This window comes from Hippopotamus amphibius, chromosome 8, assembly GCF_030028045.1.
Source record: "Hippopotamus amphibius kiboko isolate mHipAmp2 chromosome 8, mHipAmp2.hap2, whole genome shotgun sequence".
Classification (NCBI taxonomy): domain Eukaryota; kingdom Metazoa; phylum Chordata; class Mammalia; order Artiodactyla; family Hippopotamidae; genus Hippopotamus; species Hippopotamus amphibius.
This window is the reverse complement of record NC_080193.1, coordinates 19279925-19299450: the sequence shown is the minus strand read 5'-3', so window position 1 is coordinate 19299450 and position 19526 is coordinate 19279925. Positions and strand designations below refer to the sequence as shown.

The 19526-nt window shown below is 52.7% G+C and overlaps 1 protein-coding gene across 12 annotated transcripts in view; it reads left to right on the top strand.

The window, feature by feature from the left end:
- Positions 1 to 19526, top strand: part of KDM2B (lysine demethylase 2B) — a 120050-nt gene that overhangs the window by 37738 nt on the left and 62786 nt on the right. For all 12 annotated transcript variants that reach the window (XM_057743780.1, XM_057743789.1, XM_057743779.1 and 9 more), the window contains 5 exons: positions 446 to 539; positions 1927 to 2080; positions 10692 to 10807; positions 16486 to 16612; positions 18936 to 19417. In XM_057743780.1, the coding sequence (XP_057599763.1) occupies positions 446 to 539; positions 1927 to 2080; positions 10692 to 10807; positions 16486 to 16612; positions 18936 to 19417 (973 nt within the window). The remainder of the gene's footprint in view (positions 1 to 445; positions 540 to 1926; positions 2081 to 10691; positions 10808 to 16485; positions 16613 to 18935; positions 19418 to 19526) is intronic.

The window sequence follows — 19526 nt, the reverse complement described above, 5'->3', positions numbered from 1 at the left end:
AGGTGGTTTACAGCAGAATTCCAGGGGGCCCAGCTGCTGCAAAGGGGCCTGGCAGCTTGGGAGAACTGTAGGTGTAGGAGCTGGAAGGAGCAGAAATGAAGCCTCTTGCTTGGGTAGGAGGCGGGGTGGAGCAAGGTTAGAAACTGTCTCCGAGGAAGGTATGAAGTGGCCTGTGGGTTGCCACCTCTCTCGCGGGAACTTGAAAACAAAAATGCCTCCCCCAGCCTTGGGGGCAGGTAGCCAAAGCTTGAGATGCGCCACCTGATCATAGGGGCTTCCCCCATGGGGAACTCCGATTAGATTTGGGTTTAAAAAAAAAAAAAATTCCCCAGTGTCAGCGTTTATAAAAGGGCCGCAGGTCAAGCATCTCTGAAGCTGTTTGCTCACCTCCTGTGATTCAGGCATTGAATTGTTTTTTTTCTGCTTCCCGGCGTCTGTGCTGCAGGTACTGTCTGATGAGCGTGAAAGGTTGTTTCACGGACTTCCACATCGACTTTGGAGGCACTTCCGTTTGGTACCATGTTTTCCGGGGTGGGAAGGTGAGTTGGTCTCTTCAAATCTCTGTACATCCCTGGCTGTGTGTGCGTGGAGGGGTTTGCTCACCTTTCTTTTTCCGCTCCTGCCTCTAGCCAGCCTCTGCCCTGTGAGTACTTTCAGGGCCCCTTGGTCCCCCTGGGGCCACCTCCTCATCGTCTGTCTTCTGGAGGGAATGATCCAGGTCACCTCTTTTTTTTTTTTCTTTTTAATAAACTTATTTATTTATTTATTAATGGCTGCATTGGGTCTTCGTTGCTGCACACGGGCTTTTTCTAGTTGTGGCAAACGGGGAGAGGAGGCTACTCTTTATTGTGGTGCATGGACTCCTCATTGTGGTGGCTTCTCTTGTTGTCGAGCACGGGCTCTAGGTGCGCAGGCTTCAGTAGTTGTGGCACATGGGCTCAGTAGTTGTGGTGCACGGGCTTAGTTGCTCCGTGGCATGTGGGATCTTCCTGGAGCAGGGATCAAACCCATGTCCCCTGCATTGGCAGGCGGATTCTTAATTACTGCGCTACCTAGGAAGTCCCCAGGTCACCTCTTTTGCATCACTTCTGGTCATTCATTCACACCTGCCCACTCAGTCCAATGTCCTAAGCATCTTAGGCCAGATTAGAACTCCAGATTTGGCTCCCAGCAATCTCCACATTCATTTCCCCCAGCTATAGTTTCAGCTCCAGCCCTGGGATCTTTTAACTTAAAAGTCTAGTTGCCTCCAAGAACATTTTCACATTCGGGATGGACATCACCCAGAGAAAGGAGGTGAGGCGTGTATTCAGGGTGCTCCTGCTGTGTCTGCTTCTTGTGTGCATGTCCACGTGAGGATGTAGGGGTCCCTGCACAGATGTGGGTGCTCCTTGAGATGTGGGTGCCACCCTGCTCCTCCGGGTCTGTGTGTACATTTGTTTTAACCAAACATGTTGGAAGGAATTCTGGGTAGGAAGTCATCCCTCTTGGTTCCAGATGTTTTTCCTCCTTCTCCAGAGCGAGCACAAGCTGGGTTTATTTATTGGGCTGTTTTATCCTACAACTTAGGAAATCTCCCTTCTTCTCCTTCCCCCACCTCCCCGACAAGCCCGTGGCTCGGGAGAGAGAATGTTTCACCCAGTCCAGGAAGTCTTCCCACTCTGGTGTTTCAGCTGGAACGGAGACTCTCTAAAGGCGGACGGGGGCGTCCCAGAAGGGCGGCACAGCCCTCCTTGCCACCCCAGAGACCCTTTGGCCCTGGTCCTGGTGGGGCCCCTGGGGATGGGTCCTCCCCTGTGGATGGGTCCTCCCCTGTGTTCCCCTCTCCCAGGCAGGTGGGGCTGTCTCCTGGGTTGTGGCAGAGCCTGGAAGAAATCAGAGACTTTGGCCTGGATCTTTAACTCATTGCTTCCTTTTCCTCCTAAGATCTTTTGGCTGATTCCTCCAACCTTGCACAATTTGGCACTGTATGAGGAGTGGGTGCTGTCAGGCAAACAGAGCGACATCTTCCTGGGAGACCGTGTGGAGCGATGCCAAAGAATTGAGCTGAAACAGGGCTACACGTTTTTCATCCCTTCTGGTAGGTTCCCGCGAGGCTGGTGCTGGGCTCTTGGTCAGTCACCGACTCTTCAGCAGTCTCCTGTGGCCCGGTGGCCTCAGCCAGGGGTTTAGGCCAAGTGATGGGGTTTCTCTGGACCTCCTGGCCTTTGGCAGTCCCTGAGAGAAGCAGGTCTCTGGCTGCAGGGAAAAACGGCTTCTCACATCTTACCTGTTTTTTCCTGCCCATGGGCTAGAATTCTCTCCTGGGAGAAAGCCTAGGGCCCTCCCTCAGGGGAAGTTTGAATGCCTTCCTCCTGCTGAGATTTCTGAGTGTGAGGATGAGAGTGATCCTGTGGGGTGGGGGAGGGACAACTTTACCCTGAGGGCTGGGGAGGGGAGAGGGGAGGGTTGGCCCAGAGGAAGGGCAGACCCCTTGGTCGGGATGGGGCCGGGGTGGTGGGTAACCAGGCACCAAAAGCCTGGGTAGAGGGAAAGGCATCCAGAGTGGCAGCCTCCTTCCTGCAGAACAAGATGAAATGTAATTGGGATCAAGGTCAATTCCTGCACTTGAACTCTCCCCTTCCCCCCAAAAAAAAAAAAAAAAAAATTAACTCCACAACTATAGCAGAAAGCAGTTAATGAAGAGCATGGGCCCTGGGGCCAGAATACCCTGCCCTAATTCAAATTCCTGCTCTGCTGCTTACAAGCTGTGACTTCCTGGAAATGGCTTAACCTCTCAGTGCCTCAGTGTTCTCATCTGTAAAATGGAAAACTTCCCAGGGTGGTTGTGAGGACTGAGTGAACTGAGACCTATTTCCCCTACTGGGAAATGGGCTGAGGACTTTTGGCTACTTACAAGCTGAGTCACAAGTAGATGCGGCAGGTGACCTAGGGATCTTAGGCTGCATTAGTGGAAGCATTTTACCCAGCATGAGGGAGGTGAGACAGTCCCACTGTATAGAGTGAGAGGGTCAGGTCACACGTAGGAGATTGTGTTCCTCGTGGATGTAATGGTAAGGCAGCCTGGAGAGAGAGAAGAGTCTGGATCCCACATCATTTGAGGTGAATTTGAAGGAGGAATTGGGTTGTTTTACCCAAGAAGTGAAGGTATATGGTTATGGCCATCAGCCAGTTGAGGGATCATCTGAAAGAAGAGGTGTAGCCTAGTGGTATTGGAATGACTTCCTCTGCTAGGTGCTGAACTCCCCGTCACTGGAGGTATACAAATAGAGGCTATATGCCAAGGAGCCTGCTGGGAATTTGCCACTGAATGGAAGCTTGGATCTTAGGGTCCAAGGCCTCCTTTGAGGCCACTAAGATCCGTTAGATGGAGAAGCTGGTCACAGTTAAGTTTCTCAGAGTTGGACTGGAGTTGACCTTGGGTCTGGACATCAGGTCAGTGTCAGCTGAAGGGGGAGTGCTTGTGGTGGCAGTTCCCACCATGGAGATGGGACCTGCGCACTTGGGCTCTTCTAGAAAGTTGGGCAGAGATTTCACTATTAGGGAAATTGGGGATTTGGAGGTGGTGGGGTTTAGTGACTTTGTTGTCAGGGCCCCAGATCCATCCTTGGACTTGCTTGACTCAGAGGGAAGGGACCCCTGCTTGGGACAGGAAGGAATTGTAGTCGGTGGGCAGTGTTGATGGAGCACACCCTGGCTGACGTGGCATGGAGAGTCGGGAAGGAGGCAGTATCCTGCAGCGTGTTCAAGGCCACTCTGCAGGTGTTGGAGAATTGGCCTGGTGGATTCAAAAGAATGCTGGCATGCTCTTGGCCTTGCTTCTGTCTTTGTGACTTTGGGCTGATATCTTCCCCTCTCTGTGCCTCAACTGTCCCATCTTTACAATGGGGGAGGGGTGAGGCTGAACTCTGGGACCCTCAAGATCCCTCCCAACTCTGCCCCCTGCGTGCAGGCCTCCTAGTCTCCCTGGGAGGACAGGTGTTTTTCTCGCAGGACCTTTTGCAGAACTGGGAGGTGGCGCATCGGTTCCCCCCACCTGGGATGGGAAGGGTGTTAATTTTGGTAACTTCAGCAAGTTGGAAAAGGTCTCAAGAAGCAGCATCTAAGCCCCAGCAGGGATGTGACTGTGTGTAGAGGCAGGAAGAGGAGACGTGGATTTGAACTGCAGCTGGCAGGAGTCTGTTTAGACCTCAGCAAAGACTTCTGGCCCTAATGGTCTTGAGTGAGACACCAGGATTTTTCCCCTGGATTTTTGGGAAGAAAAAGAAGAGGCAGTTAGATTTGTCACTTTCTCAGGGGCAGGGTGTACATATGGTTCCCAGACATTGATTTTATGAACCAATGAAATTAAAAAAAAAAGTTGGGAACTGATATCAGGGTTATTAACTTGTAGTTTTGCTAAATATGGGCATTAATTCTTTTTTAATTAATTTATTTATTGGCTGCGTTGGGTCTTCATTGCTGTGTGTGGGCCTTCGTTGCTGCGTGTGGTCTTTCTCTAGTTATGAGGAGCAGGGGCTACTCTCCGTGGCGGTGCGCGGGCTTCTCACTGCGGTGGCTTATCTTGTTGCGGAGCACAGGCTCTAGGTCTGTAGGCTTCGGTAGTTGTGGCACATGGGCTCAACAGTTGTGGTTTGTGGGCTCTAGAGCGCAGGCTCAGTAATTGTGGTACACGGCTTAGCTGCTCCACGGCATGTGGGATCTTCCCGGCCCAGGGATCAAACCCGTGTCCCTTGCATTGGCAGGCAGATTCTTAACCACTGCATCACCAGGGAAGCCCTGGGCATTAATTTAAAAAAAAACAACAACCTGTCAGCTACTTTTGCTGATGTTTTATGAAAGGAAGACTATTCTGACACTGAAAAAGATGAGGGAGTACATAATTCCAGAATAAAGGACAGTCACTACTTTAAATTTGATAGTTTGGAGTTTATGAGAATCTACAGCATCTTCATTTTTCTCATTTTGTTGCCAAATAGTGAACACTAAAGGACCAGAGTTTTGGAGTCACTGAACTAGAGGAGCATCTTGGGTCCTCGTGGGAGCCTGGGGACTCATGCTAGCGTCATACCCTCTGAACCAGACAGACGTCTGAGATTTGTGGTAGTTGGGATGTGGCTTTGGGCAGAGAGCCTTGGGGAATCCCACCCCTGCATGTGAGCTTTCGGGTGTGGAAAGTAGAGAATCTAATTCTGGCATTTCCCACCTCTGACCTGGGTTTTCACCCCCACAGTGTGACCTTAGATGTGCCCTACCTAATGCCAGCCCCAAGCCTCCCCATCAGCTCTGTGAAAGTTCATGGATGCCAGTGGGTTACGAAGATTTTTATATTTTATTTTATTTTATTTTATTTATTTTATTATTAATTAATTAATTAATTTTATTGGCTGTTTTGGGTCTTCGTTGCTGCACACAGGCTTTCTCTAGTGGCGGTGTGCGGGGGCTACTCTTCATTGTGGTGCACGGGCTTCTCATTGTGGTGGCCTCGCTTGTTGCGGAGCCCAGGCTCTAGGCGTGTGGGCTTCAGTAGTTGCAGCACGTGGGCTCAACAGTTGTGGCTCATGGGCTCTAAAGCGCAGGCTCAATAGTTGTGGTGCACGGGCTTCGTGGCTCCGCGGCATGTGGGATCTTCCAGAGCAGAGATCGAACCCGTGTCCCCTGCATTGGCAGGCGGATTCTTAACCACTGCGCCACCTAGGACGTCCCAGGAAGATTTTAAATGTCACAGTATCTTTGTGAGACTTGGTTTATCTTTTTCTTCTTTTGTTTGAAGGGGTGGGGTGCTGCCTGTGTTTCAGAGGTGGTAGTTCTTCAGGCCTCATTCCTGGGTAGTCCAGGAAAGCTGCCTGGAAGAGGGAGACTGTTGAAGGTGACTGAGGAGTAAGATGACCTGCAGAAAGGGGCTTGGACTTGTCTCGCTGAGCTGGCCAGCTCTCGAAGGTAGAGGAGGTGGGGATACAGTGACCTTGCCAGGCCACAGAGAGTCAGAGGCAGAGTCGGGAGTGGCCCAGGAGTCACCAAGATTCAGCCTGATCATTAGGAGTAAGGAAAGCTGGGGTTGGAACTCAGCAGTGAACCTGGTGACATCTTCTCCCTTCCCTTGACCTGACGTATGGCCAGTTCCCCCTCTGGCTTCACCCGCCCAGGAGAATTATAGTTAATAGTAACATGAACTTGCATTACTGAGCGATGATCATTTTATGTACATTTCTTCTCCATAAGAATGTAAGGAAACATCCCCCCACCCCACCCTCTTTTTTAAAAGTGAAGGTTTCTGAGGCCCAGAGAGGTGAACAAACTAGTCCAAGGTCACACAGTTAATAAGTGACAGGGCAGGATGAGAACTCAGGTGTGTCTAGTTTTAGAACCCACCTGGTTCCCTGTCAGCCTGCGAGTCAGCTGACTTGGGGTCTGGTCCCCCTTCTCAGCTATGTGACTTTGGGAGAATTGTGGGCTCATTTAATAAACTTTTTTAAGGGTCCACTTGGCGGTGTGGAAGGTGCTGGGGAGGACGTGAGACAGATTCCCTCCGTCGTGAGTGTATGTCCAGTCAGGTAGCAGCCAGGATAGTGGAGCCCAGTACAGGGGCGTGGGGAGGACCCTGGGGCCTGTGGCTTGGGCTGGCCTGAACTATTTCCCATCCTTGCCTTGTAGTAAAACTCCCGGTAGCCCCAGGTACTTCTTAGACTTGGGCAAGTCTGAGAAATAGTAACTCCTAGCTTTTTTTTTTTTTAATTTTTTTTTAGAACTTTTATTGAGACATAATTGACATACAGTAAACTGCATATATTTAAAGTGCACAATTTGATATTTTTTTTATTAGTAATGTATATATGGCATTCCCAGTCTCCCAATTCATGCCACCCCAACCCCCGCTCCACTCCTAGCTGTTTAACAGTGTAACATGGCTTGGGCCTGAGATGATCTATCTGTAAAATGGGTACAGAGCAGAGAAAGGCTGGCAGTGAAGCAGGCTGGGGTGAGGGGCTCTGGGAAACTGGGCAATTGCTGCTCAGCTCCAGCCACTTAGGGCTGGAGGGCCTGGTGGGCTCATCTTCTCATCTTTCTGGGGAGGAAAGCAGTTCAGACAGCCTCGTGAAATTTCCCTATTTTGATAACACAGGTGGGTCAAACTGTACACGCCCCTAGGTCTGACGCAGCCCGTGGCCTGCCAGTTTGGGCCCTTGGTACAGTTATGAGGTCCCAGAGAGGAGAGGCCAGCCCTGCTTCATCCTGGCAGCCGCAGTGCCCAGCCCCGGGCCTGGCCCAGTACAGGGAGCTCGTGGATGCTCCTGGAGGAAGCAGGATGTGGGCCTCTGTGAGGCACCCCCCTGCTCTGGGACCTTTGGGTTTATCCCTGCAGTAGCCGCAGAGGTAGACACATGCAGTTCAGGGGCCTCTGGATTCCGAATCCTGAGTGTCTGGGTTGTGGGTCAGACTCCGTGTGCCCCCGCTGGCCTCGGCCCCCCCAGGTCCCAGAGAACACCCACCCGTAGGTTTTGTGGGTCGCCTGCTTTCCTTCCGTGGCTGGATCTGTCCCTTGTCGCTTGGCCTGAATAGCCTCTGTTATTGCCTTCATATTGTTGGAGACAGTGGCCTGGAAGCAGGAGGCAGATGCCAGCCTCCCCGGCACAGTCACCAGTCTGGGGACGCCCGCTCTCTCGTGCTTCTTGGGGTGCAGTGAACGCGTCGCCATTGGGAGTGTGAGTTCGGACACGGCTTCTGAACGCTATTATTTCGACTCCCTGGTTCTTCCGGAGGCAAGCGTTTATTTTTTTTAGGGTTTTTTTTATCAAATCTTTTTTTTTTTTTTAATTTTTTTTTTAATTAAAAAATTTTGAGGGGTGTTCCCTGCAGGATGTGGGATCTTAGTTCCCTGACCAGGGATGGAACCTATGCCCCCTGCAGAGGAAGTGCAGAGTCTTAACCACTGGACCACCAGGGAAGTCCTGAAAGCAAGCATTTAAGTAACAGAGCAGATGTAAGGAGGGCTGGGGGGAGGGGCTGGACAGTGTTTCTAATCCAGGCCAGGCTGCCTGACCCACCTGCAAGGCTCCGGCCTGGAGAGGAGAGGAGAGTGGAGAGAAGCTTCTGGAATGTCAGTACAGATTCCCTGCCCCACTGCTTGCAACAGCACCTCTACCTCTCACATCTGGGGAATAGATGTAAGTCAGGTGTGTCTGCCTTTCCAGAAGGGAGAGTCCGGGGCTGATGAACACAGAGTCACGTGGGCGCCGTTCTTGCCAAAGCCCTCGTGGTGGACGAGACTACCACGGATGTCAGCGGCAGTTGCATACACAGTTTGCGTTCTTATTCACAAGGGAAGCAGAAGTCTTCCTCATTTCACACGGGCACTGGAGGACAGGAGAGGGGCAGTCAGGTGCCCCAGGCCACGTGGTGAGTCAGCACTGGGGACAGTCTCCAACCCGGGCCCCTGGATGTGGGCTTTCATAGGGTGGTAGGCGGGCGTGGGAAGAGCTTGGGAACGGGACGCAGGAATCCTTGCCTCGTTTGGGCTGCACCCCACCGTGAGCATCTGCCTGGCTGTCCTAGGTCCCAGTGTTAGGAAATGTTACTTAAATAACGCTGATACGCTAACAGCAATAATAGACAGCGTGGCTGTGCTTGGTAGAAACAAAAAGTGTACCCTTGAGAAGATTAGCTGGCGCACAGTTGATGTGGAGAGACTGCAGCAGATGTGGAAACGGGGACTTATTTTTTTTCTTCGTTTTTTAAAAAATTTTTGGCTGTGCTGCATGGCCTATAGCATCCTGGTTCCCGGACCAGGGATCGAACCCGTGCCCCCTGCCGTGGAAGCACGGCATCCTAACCACTGGACCTCCAGGGAATTCCCGGTTTAGAGGTGGCAGCTGCACTCCTGCACAGAGTGGGGGAAGGTGGTGGGGAAGGCACCCAGGTAACTCCACAGGGGCACGCCTGCCCGGCAGAGCGGCCGCCAGAGATGTGCACGCAGCAGAACCGGGTGACATAAAGCCTTCGTTCCTGTGTTCTTGGCTGGCGGGGTTTCCCTGCCCTCCTGCGAGCGCCACCAGCTCTGCCCGACCAGTTGTCCCCAGCAGGAGGAGGGCCGGGCGCTCAGAGTGTTGACACAGGTGCCAGCAGTGGCCTCGTGGCCCCCAAGCTCTCTTCCCGGGTGGCAGCTCTGCTCCCGGTCGCTGTGGCCGCCCGTGGCTGCCCGTGACTCGGGGCTGGCGTGTTGAGCTCACCCAGGAAAGAGGCTGGAGCTGCTCCCGCTCGGGGGTGGGCAGGGAGGCCTCTGTGATTTTCCTCCGAGCAAATGAATGAGGCTCAAGGTTGTGGGGGAGGAGGCTCAGGATCTCGCGGTGCCCCGTCTGCCCCCTTTCCTCTCTGCCGATCGTCTGTCTTTCACTGGGAGGCCCTCTTCCTCTGTCTGTCCTTCTCTTTGCCTCCGTCTTCCTCGTTTCTTTTTGCCTCCCCTCTGTGTTTGCAGGCCATCTGCTGGGACTCCCAGGCCTGTGCTAAGCCTCTGGTGCAGCGGCAGTGAAGCATAGCAGTTAAAAACAGAGCTGCTGTCACTCACCAGCTGTGATGTCATTCAGCAAGTGACTTACCTTCTCTTAGCCTTGGTTTCAGCATCTGTAAATGGGAGTGGGTTATAATACCACCCATCCCCTAGCTCTGCACTGTCCAGTACAGTACCCAGGAGCCACATGGAGGTCTGTTGAGCACTGGAAACAGTCAGTCCGAGATGCCTTAGTTACTCATTGAAGAAATTAGGCAGTTTGCTTTGTCTCTGGCATTCTTGGACCAAGTGGATCCGACTCCCTGGGTTCCAGTGCTTATAAGTGACTTCACTTTTCTGTGCCTCAGTCTTCTCATCTGTCATTTGGGAATGAATGTCGCATGTACCTTTTAGGGATTTTATGAGAGTTAAATGAGACGAGTCCTGTACAGCCCTCAGGCCAGTGCCTGGCACAAAGGTAGTCCTTAATTATCCTTCTGAAGATTGCAGTGCCAGCCTTTGGGCTACGAGCTCAGGGATATGAAGAAGCTGTGCCCCAAGCTGTTAAGAAGCTGCTGTCAGCAGGAGGGAGACTTGTCAGCAGCTGCAGGGCAAAGCAGAAGCAGAGCTGATGTGGATGGGGGTGCAGGTGTCGTGTGGCTGAGGAGATGGGCCTTGGAGGATTTTGATGGCAGGTGGTAGCATTGGGCAGAGGAAGGCATCTGGGTTCTGGCAGGATGTCACAACCCCTGGTGAGATGTTATGGCCCGGAGGAATCCTCGACCCCTCCTGAGGTTGGCGGTTGCTGGGATGATGAAGAAAAGGCTTCAGGACGTGTGAGTAGCCTGAGTGAGGGGTTTCCCGCTCCCTGGGCAGCAGGGGCAGGGGACAGGGCCTGCTTCTCTATTGGCTGCTGCAGCCAGGTCCATCGTAACACTTTGTCACCAAGGTCTTTAGGACAAGGTCTGCAGCTGCCCAGGACTGACTCGACCTAGTCAGAGGTCACTGCCAACAGCAGCCCAGTGGGGCTGCGGGCCTGGGTCTTCTAGGCCGGCCCGGAGCTCGGCTCTCTGCATCAGGCAGCCCGAGCATCCTCACGCGGGCCCTGGTGCCCACCTGGGCCTCTCCTGCGCCCTCCTGCATGCGGGCATTGTAAGGGGCCCCAAAGGGCCCGCAGCTGACCCTCTCTGTGCCCTCCCCACCCCAGGCTGGATCCATGCAGTCTACACCCCTGTAGACTCTCTGGTGTTCGGCGGAAACATCCTGCACAGCTTCAACGTGCCCATGCAGCTGCGGATCTACGAGATCGAGGACAGAACGCGGGTGAGGCGGCTTCCTTTTCTTCTCGTGGCCGCGCCGGCCCCCCGAACGCTGCCTGGTGCTCGGGGCGTGTGGGACGGTCATTCCGAAGTCCTTCCTGCTCCCCTCGTCCCTCCTGTTCCCTGCCTCAAGCCGGGCCTTGGTCCTGGTTCTGCGGGGCAGGGGGTGCCCACGAGAGCCCCACCCAGAGCCCCGGGAGTTTCTGTTCACCTCCAGGCCGGTGGCAGCCAAAACCCCCTTGTTGAAGAGGAAGTATCTCTTGAGAAAGCACCGTGAGATGTCAGGAACCCTGCTTCTTCCTTCTTCCCATGTGTATAAAGGGATGCGAGGGACTGGGGGGGATTTCATGGTTGTTGTGGTAGTTTGGAGGGGGGCTGGGACCTTGGAAAATAGGTCAGGTCTTGACCATGTGGGGACTCCAGATGTGATGTAGGACCCCGAGGAAGCCGGTGTCTGGGAGTCCACCAGGGTCTGTCTCTGAGTTCCGTCTCAATGTCTGCTTGCAGATATTGGGGGGGGGGTCCCTTTTCTCCTTGAAGGTTTCTCAAACGTTGCATCTACCCCTCGACTCCCTCCTCCCCAGCCCCCCACCCCCTTACCCCCCACCCCCATGCTCCAGGAGCAGGGGCTGAGGCTCAGACACCTGACATGGCCCCTCTGCTCTTCCCTGTTCCATTCCACGAGTTTCCTCTGAAAAGCATCGGCTCTTCCTTGCTGGAACTTGACCCAGTGTCCCTCGGCATTTGAGACAGGTCTGAGAGTTGGAAACTGGGGCAAAAAGGGCCTACTTCTTTTTTCTTACAGTTCTTCAACTATTTCTTCTCTCTCTCTCTCTCTTTTTATTTTATTGAGATGTAACCCACATACACAAAGTGCATGATTCAGTGGCATTTAGCACATTCACATTGTGCAGCCATCACTTCTACTTCTAAGACATTCTCATCGCTCTAAAAAGGAACGCCATACTCAGTAGCAGTCACACCCCATTCCCACATCCCCAGCGTCTGGCAGTCATGGGTCTGCTTTCTATCTCTGTGGATTTGCCTGTTCTGGATATTTTATGTAAATGGGGTCATATAATATGCCCTTGTGTGTCGGCTTCTTTCACTTAGCATCATGTCTTCAGGGTTCATCTCCGTTGTGGTAATTGTCACTGCTTTATTCCTTTTGGTGGCTGAATCATATTCCACTGTATGGAGAGATCACACCCAGTCTTCTTGGGCTTTGCCTTGGAGGGACTTTTGCCCCCAGAGAGGGTTGCCCTGCCTGGACCCTAAAGAAATGTCTCATAGAAGCAGATGCTCTGTGCCCAGGGTTACTGCCTTTCTTGGTCTTGTTTACAGGCATTGGTCTGCATGGAATCACATGCGTGAGTCAAAGTCTTAGCTACTGTGTATGCAGCTGACCTTTTTAATAGTCCCGATGCTGAGGGACCTCACCCAGGGGTTTCCTGGGGACCTCGTCGAGCCATGTTCAGTGGGCAGGTGTGTTAACAGGGGCCAGTGCACATTGTCAGATTGGCGGGTTTGCTGCTGGGGTGCCCGGACCTGCAGAGACTGGGTCTTGCTTTGTGGGGTTTTGTGCGCCTCTCTTCTGTTGCCTGCCTACCATCCCTTTCCCGGTCTGGGGGGGTCGGCGAGTCCCAGCCGTGGTCTGGAGGATGCTGCCCTGTGGCGTTCTAGAGAAAGGCACCATTTGGGTGCGAGTAGTCATCTTATAGTCTGGGTCAAGTGCTGTCTGGGACTCTGGCCAGCTGTTCTTTGGCCAGCCCCGAAGAATGGGCCAGTTTGTTTGTGAGTAGACGAGTAGGTGTGGGGTAGAAGAGGAGAAAGAAGTCAAGCCCACAACTTTCCAGGCAATTCCTGAAAGCCAGAGTCAGGCTGGGATTTCTAAAGGCTTCAGCGACTCACTTGGCAGCTGTTGCCCCTCCCCCAGGGAATGTGGATCATACATCTCAGTGGATTTGGGCCCCATCATTCCATTAGGAGCCCAGTCCCCTCCCCCTCCCGCGGGAGGCGGGAGGGAGGGTAATGGAGTGGAACCCCATAGCGCCACGCTGAGCTGCTGTGGGATATTGCTCCCACATGGAGGTGAGCACAGCAGGGCCCCCTCCCCCAAGGCCCCTGTCCCCGTCATCTCAGCGGGCACCTCATCTGGTTTCCTGAAGCAGGTGGACGGGTGGGGGGCAGGCGGGCGAGGGGGGGGCTGGGCGGGAACCAGCGGCAGGCTGTTTAATCTGCTTTGATTTCTGGTCTTTGGAGAGGGCTTGGCTACAAGGCCCAATTGTTTATGTTTTAGGAGCCAAGGCAGACAAAAGATGCTGGGGAGAGAGCACTGGAAGCCAGATAAAATGCCAGGGCTCCTTGTCAGCTCGCTACAGCTTAATTCTTTATATCCCTGCAAGCTTCCTTAAGAAGGTTATGGCCATTTAAAAATAGTTTTTCAAGAGTCCTGAAACATCGCTTTGCTTGGAAACCAAATGCCGAGGGTGGGACAGAGGAAACAACCTTCAGTCTCTAAGCCCCATGGTGTGGGTTTGTTTTAGAAAAATAATTTGCCTTTGTGGCCCAAGGATGGGGACCTCCCCATCGAGACCAGGGGAACCCCAATGTTCTCCTGTGTGTAGGAAGCATGCCTTTTCTCATGATTTGAATTTTTCTGGGCTGGAGGATAGGTGACTTCACTCTGCTGCCCATGAGGCAAGCACAAACAGATGCAGGCGTTCTGGGGCTGAGGGGCTTTCATTTCACGACCCCCTTATGTAGATTAAATCTTTCCCTTCTCATTCTAGAGATAAGCAGAGGGGTGAAGAGCTACACCAAAGAATGGATGTGTTGCATGTTTATTATTTGAAGATAACATCTCAGCAACTCTCACTACATATTTTTAACTCTAGTTAGCTTGATAAGGGATAGGAATGGTCCAATTGATCATTAAACTGCCGTCTCTCTTATATTTATCTTTTTTTTCCCCCTAATGGCTCTAGTGAAAGCAGCCTTCTCAGGAAAGGTAATGCCAACACGCCCCATTCCCTCTCAGCTAGTGAATTTATTTGGAAATTGCAATAATTTATCTTTCCTTTCCCCTTTCCCCTACCACTGGATTTTTTTTTCCATTGACTTTTCTTTTTTTTTTTTTTTTTTTTCCAGGAGAAAAACAAATTTTAAGACACTTCCACCCACCCTCATATTTTAGTTTTTCAAGTCCCTGAGACCTGGGAGTTGTAGATGCACCAAAACATCTTTGGTTCTGATCTCCTGAGGTCACGCAGCTCCAAGAGGAAGGGCTTAGGCCAGGTGCCACTCGAATGGACCTTTGGGAACTCAAACTGACCCCTTGAGACCCGCTGATAGATTGATTACCCCCCAGGCTGGGAGCATTGCATGCTTTCTGACTGCCTTGCCTTTCGGTGAACAACTCAATTTGGTGAGGCTCCAGAGTTGTCAGCAAATAATGTTGAGCAATCGTGTGTTTAATGTTCCCAGGCATGTGGCTGAAACCTTTTGATGGCGAAGGGTGGAAGGCGACAACCCGTTTGTAAGTCAATTCTTTGCAAATTTTGTTTCCTGCGGTGCTCTCTTGGAAAAAAAAAATTAAAAAAATAATAAAATGAAAAAAAATTTGAATTCCTTCATCAGCATTTGTTTTCACCCAGCTGGTTTCCCTTGGGTTCAGCAACAATGAGGGGAGACTTACCTTCCTCTCCTGAACTACAGCTAAAAAAAAAATTTTTTTTTTCCTAATCTAGAAAGATTCGCAGGCGCCATGGTGCCCCATCAGGGCAGAGTGGCTCAGATGGTCTCCCAAATTTGAAAAGTCAAAAGCAACGTGGGAGTTTTACCAGTCGAGTCTAAAGTCAGGAGATGTGAGTGAGGGTCTGAGAAGAGGTGGGCCTGCCTGTCCTCAGCCCGCTCTGTAGGTCCTGATGATTTGTTGCAAAATTACTTGGCCTTCATTCTGGAGCAGCGGTGGTGTTGAGAACCACCTCCTCCCCAGACTCTCTTCGCAGGAGGCCAGGGTCTGCCTCAGGCCGAAGAGCCTCTCTGCTTTTCAAACGCCAAAGGATGCTGATCCAATGACTGTAAAAAAAGAATGATACCCTCCCAGCAATAAAACTGGGGTTCTCGGGAAAGTAGCTGGAGCCAAGGAAACCGCTAGATGACGTTCCCAACTCCATGCATTCCCCCCGCCCCCCCCAGGAGCTCAAACGCATGCGGTGGCCAGGATCTCATTCCAAAGCACACCATCCCCAGACGCAGGGAGATCAAATGGACCCAGGACGCAGATGGGAGAAGTGAGGCCCCAGTGTGGGGAAAGGGCCTCACAGCTGGCAACTGAGTCAGCAGGGCCTGGGCTGGATCAGGCAGCTGGGGCTGGGACTCTCAGGGCAGAGTGGAGGCCTTTTCCAGGTGGGCACTGAGAGAGGCAGGAACATGGCAGGTGGAGCACCCAGGTCTGCTTGTATTCGCTTTCCCCCCGGATGGAGCCTGTCGCCCGTTGGTTGTCAGCACAGCAGGTGGCCTAGTGTGCGTCCTTGGCACCTAACTCCCTGAGTTCCTGGAGGACAGGGGAGGTGAGGAGGGGTCTCTGGCTCCTGCACAGGTCCCTCAAGGCAGACACACCCTTGGGGAGATGGTCCAGGAGTGAGTGTGGACGTGTCTGATCCATGTATAGCCTCGGAGAAGAGGGCCCAACTGTGGGAGCCAGACCACCTCCCACCACCCTCGCCCGCTTGGGATGTGGTTTCTGGAAGGCTTTTCTGTGCCAGGGCCATCAGTGGTATTGCTTCCTCCCCGTCTCTTGCCGCCATCTCATCCGTATAGACCCCACCCCGTGCTGCCACCCATCGGAATCCCCCTGGGGCCCGGGCCTTTTCACAGTTCTGATGTACAAAGCGCTCTGCACCTAGACGTCCTTCCCCTGTAAGAAACAGCCAAAAGGGGATCTCCAGCTGGACTGCTGCTCCAGACCCGGGAGTGTGTCCCCCAGGGTTAGGATGGTCCCAGGTCACACCAGGGACTTGTGTCAGAGGCAGTCCTCTGTGGAGATTTAGGCTGGAAGCCCCAGGTGGTGTGGGGGAGGAGCAGGCGGTGGACCCCTCTGAGGCCCCGCCCCCGGTGGTAGGCGGGGCCACACCCCCTCCATCCTCATTGGTGCGCTTTATGTGGCCTCCCTCTCTGAGAACAGGAGATGCTTGACAGCCTGTCTGCAAGTGGGTTTGATTTCTGTTTCTCAAGGTGGGAGGGAGGGGTAGTAGAGTCTGTGCAGGAATTTGTGTTTGTTGTAGCTAGAATCAGGCAGGCGCTCGCATCTGCAGGTACCCGCACCCTCCATCAGCAGGTCAGGGGACAGCTCTGTTCCTCTGCATCTCACAGAAGCACAAAGTGGACCCCGTAGAGCTTTCCCTGCGCGAAGCTCAGGGACCCTTGAAATGATGCTCTCACATAGGCCTCTTCCCCCGCTCTTCCTCCTCATTTGTGCATGCTGGTATCTTGCCCCTTCCAGCGCTTCCTTCCACCCACCCCCCATTTTTCCTTCACACCATTTGTGCTCTTGCTAAGATGATGAAAAGAACTCCCACACCCAGGAACTCCCCCCACCCCCACCCCAGTGCCGTTCTCTCCCTCCTCTTCCCTCTGCCCTCCAGAAACTGACCTCTGGCCCTGGATCTTTGCTTTCAGGTGCAGCCCAAATTTCGTTACCCCTTCTACTATGAGATGTGCTGGTATGTCTTGGAGAGATACGTGTACTGTGTGACCCAGCGGTCCTACCTCACTCAGGAATACCAGCGAGAGTCAATGCTTATTGGTGAGTGAGCCTTGCAGCCTGGCCACTTCAATGGCTCAGCTGGGGCAGAAGTAATTTTTTTCAGTGGCGATTTAGGAGTCCTGGGTTCTGGAAATTCTTTTGAGCCAGGGTGTTGGGCAGATTCCTAGAGACTCTTGAGGAGGGGAGGGGAAGCCAACCTTGTCAACATCCCACTTAGAATACAGCGTGCGAGAGAAGGAAGTCGTGGCCCCAACAGAGTCATCTGGGTGGCCCCCAGGTCTGGCTGGTTGACTATGCAGATGTGGGGGGTGAGGAGGGGGGCCAGTGCCAGGCATGGTTGCTGAGACAGGCTTCCTACAGAGCAAAGAATCCTGGTTCTTCTTTTTAATCCCTCCCTGGCCACCAGCTGATTCTTTTTCCTCCCTGCATTGGGGGTTAGGTTCTTGTCTGTATAGAAGCAGGCCTAAGAGATGCAGCAAGTCCCCAAAAATCCAGGCCAGCTATAAGCCAGAGGGAGGGGTGACCAGAGCCAGGGATGCAAGCTTGGCAGAGCAGTGGGTGGTTTTGACAGAGGCAGGGAGGGAGCATTTATAAGCGCAGCTGCAACTCCCTGTCCTGCTGCCATTACTTAAAGGGACATCATCCCCCCAAAATGGCTCAGTGCTTGAATCTTGACTCACAGGCACCTGCCCTAACGTCGCATCTAGCCGTGACAGCCCCGAAGAGCGATCTGTAGGGAGAACGTGCTTCTTCCCCTCTGCCTCTGAGCAGTTATGCCGAGGGGTTTTCCTAGATGCTAGAGTCACTGTGCCTCATTCACTGCATCTTCCTCATGAAAGGATAGAAAAATGTGATTGGTCTGTCTCCATTAGGGTCTGCACGATTTCTCCTGTGACCTCCAGGATTTTTAGGTCTTTTTTTTTTTTTTTTTTTTAATTTATTAATTTTGGCTACTCCAGGTCTTAGTTGTGGCATGCGGGCTTCTTAGTTGTGGCATGCGGACTCTTAATTACGGCATACATGCGGGATCTAGTTCCCTGACGAGGGATCGAACCCAGGCCTCCTGCACTGGGAGTGTGGCGTCTTAGCCACTGGACCACCAGGAAGTCACTCCAAGATTTTTAGATTTTTTTTTTTTCTCAGTGTAAGCCTCTTCCTTCCTTCCCTTGTCTCCCCTCCTGACTTTAGGGGTTTCAGGGTGGCCATGATGGGGAACAGATGTTTCTGCTGGGGTCTTTATTGGGGAGTGCCTCCTGGAAGTTCATTTCTGGCTGGGTAGGGGCATCTGTTGTGAGTTTCATTCCTGTTAGATGATTCAGGCACTGAAAAATACCAGAATCCTACAGCCTGCTCTTCTGAAGCTTCCAGCCTGGTAGGAGATGGGAAATGATCCTGAAGTAGTGTGATACTCTCTGTGGTTGCAGTAGCTACACGTTCCCGTGGGGACCACAGGCTTGATTTTTGTGGCAGCCGCCAAGGAAACTGAGAGTCACTTCTCTCCTTTGGAAATTCAGGGCCATAGAAGAAAGTTCCCAATTCCATTCCAGGCTTGAGAGGAAATGTGGAGGCAATGTGTGGGTCTTTGGCGCCCTCTTTTCTTAATTTTTCTTGCCACTGTTTCCCTCTGCCTCTCTAGTCCATCTACCAAAGAGAAGGGGGGACATTCAGGAGACACCTCATGTTCTGAGTGCTGGTTGTGCGCCAGGAACCGTGCTCTGTGATGCCTTATTTAATCCTCACTACTCAGTACTTTGGGGGAAGTATTCTTTGCCTATATTTTTAAACAGCATTCTTGGGGTATAGTTCACACATCATACAATTCACTCATTTAATGTGTACCATTTAGCGGTTTTTAGTCTATTCCCAGGGTTGTGCAAACATCAGCACAGTCAATTTTTAGGACATTTTCATCATCCCAGAAGGAACTCTGTACCCTTGAACTACCACCTCCTCCTCTCACCCCACACCCATGCCCTCAGCCCTAAGCCACCACCAATTGATTTTCATTCTCTATAGATTTCCTCCTGTTCTGGACATTTCATATGAATGGGATCATATAATACGTGCTCTTTTTTTGCCTTATTTTTTATACATTGAAAAATACAGTACCAGGTGTGTTCAGAGAGGTGAGGCAACCTGTCTGGGTACACACAGCTGAGGAAAGGCAGAGCTCTGACGGACTCCAGCCTTTCAAGAGCCTGAGGGAGGCAGAGGCCATTAGAATTGTCAAAAGAAGCTCAATCTGCAGAGTAAAGGGGAGGCGTAGGAAGTGGGGGGTTCCGGGGACTTCCAGCAGGGAGTTTGGGGCATTCATCTTGGTCTTTCTTGTGACATCCTTCGCCCCGCCCCCCACCCTCTGTAGATGCCCCAAGAAAGCCCAGCATAGACGGCTTCTCATCAGATTCTTGGCTGGAGATGGAGGAGGAGTCCTGTGAGCAGCAGCCCCAGGAGGAGAAGGAAGAGGAGGAGGACGAGGAAGAGGAGGAGGGTGCAGATAAGACGCCCAAACCATCCACCGATGGCCCTGCCTCACCCACCAGCACCCCCTCCGAGGACCAGGAGGCCCCTGGGAAGAAGCCCAAAGCCCCTGCCATGCGGTTCCTCAAAAGGACTTTGTCGAATGAGTCAGAAGACAGTGTGAAGTCCGCCACGATGCCTGTAGACTACCCCAAGACTCCCACTGGCTCTCCTGCCACCGAGGTCTCTGCCAGATGGACCCATCTCACTGAGTTTGAACTGAAGGGCCTGAAAGCTCTGGTGGAGAAACTTGAATCCCTCCCGGAGAACAAGAAGTGTGTCCCCGAGGGCATCGAGGACCCCCAGGCACTCCTGGAGGGTGTGAAGGTGGGTAGGGGGGTCACCTCGGGCTGGGCAGCTGAGGAGGACCAGGCAGATGCTGTTCAACAAGCAGGTTCCTGAGGGCAGCTCAGCTCCGAGGGGCTTAGTGCAGACT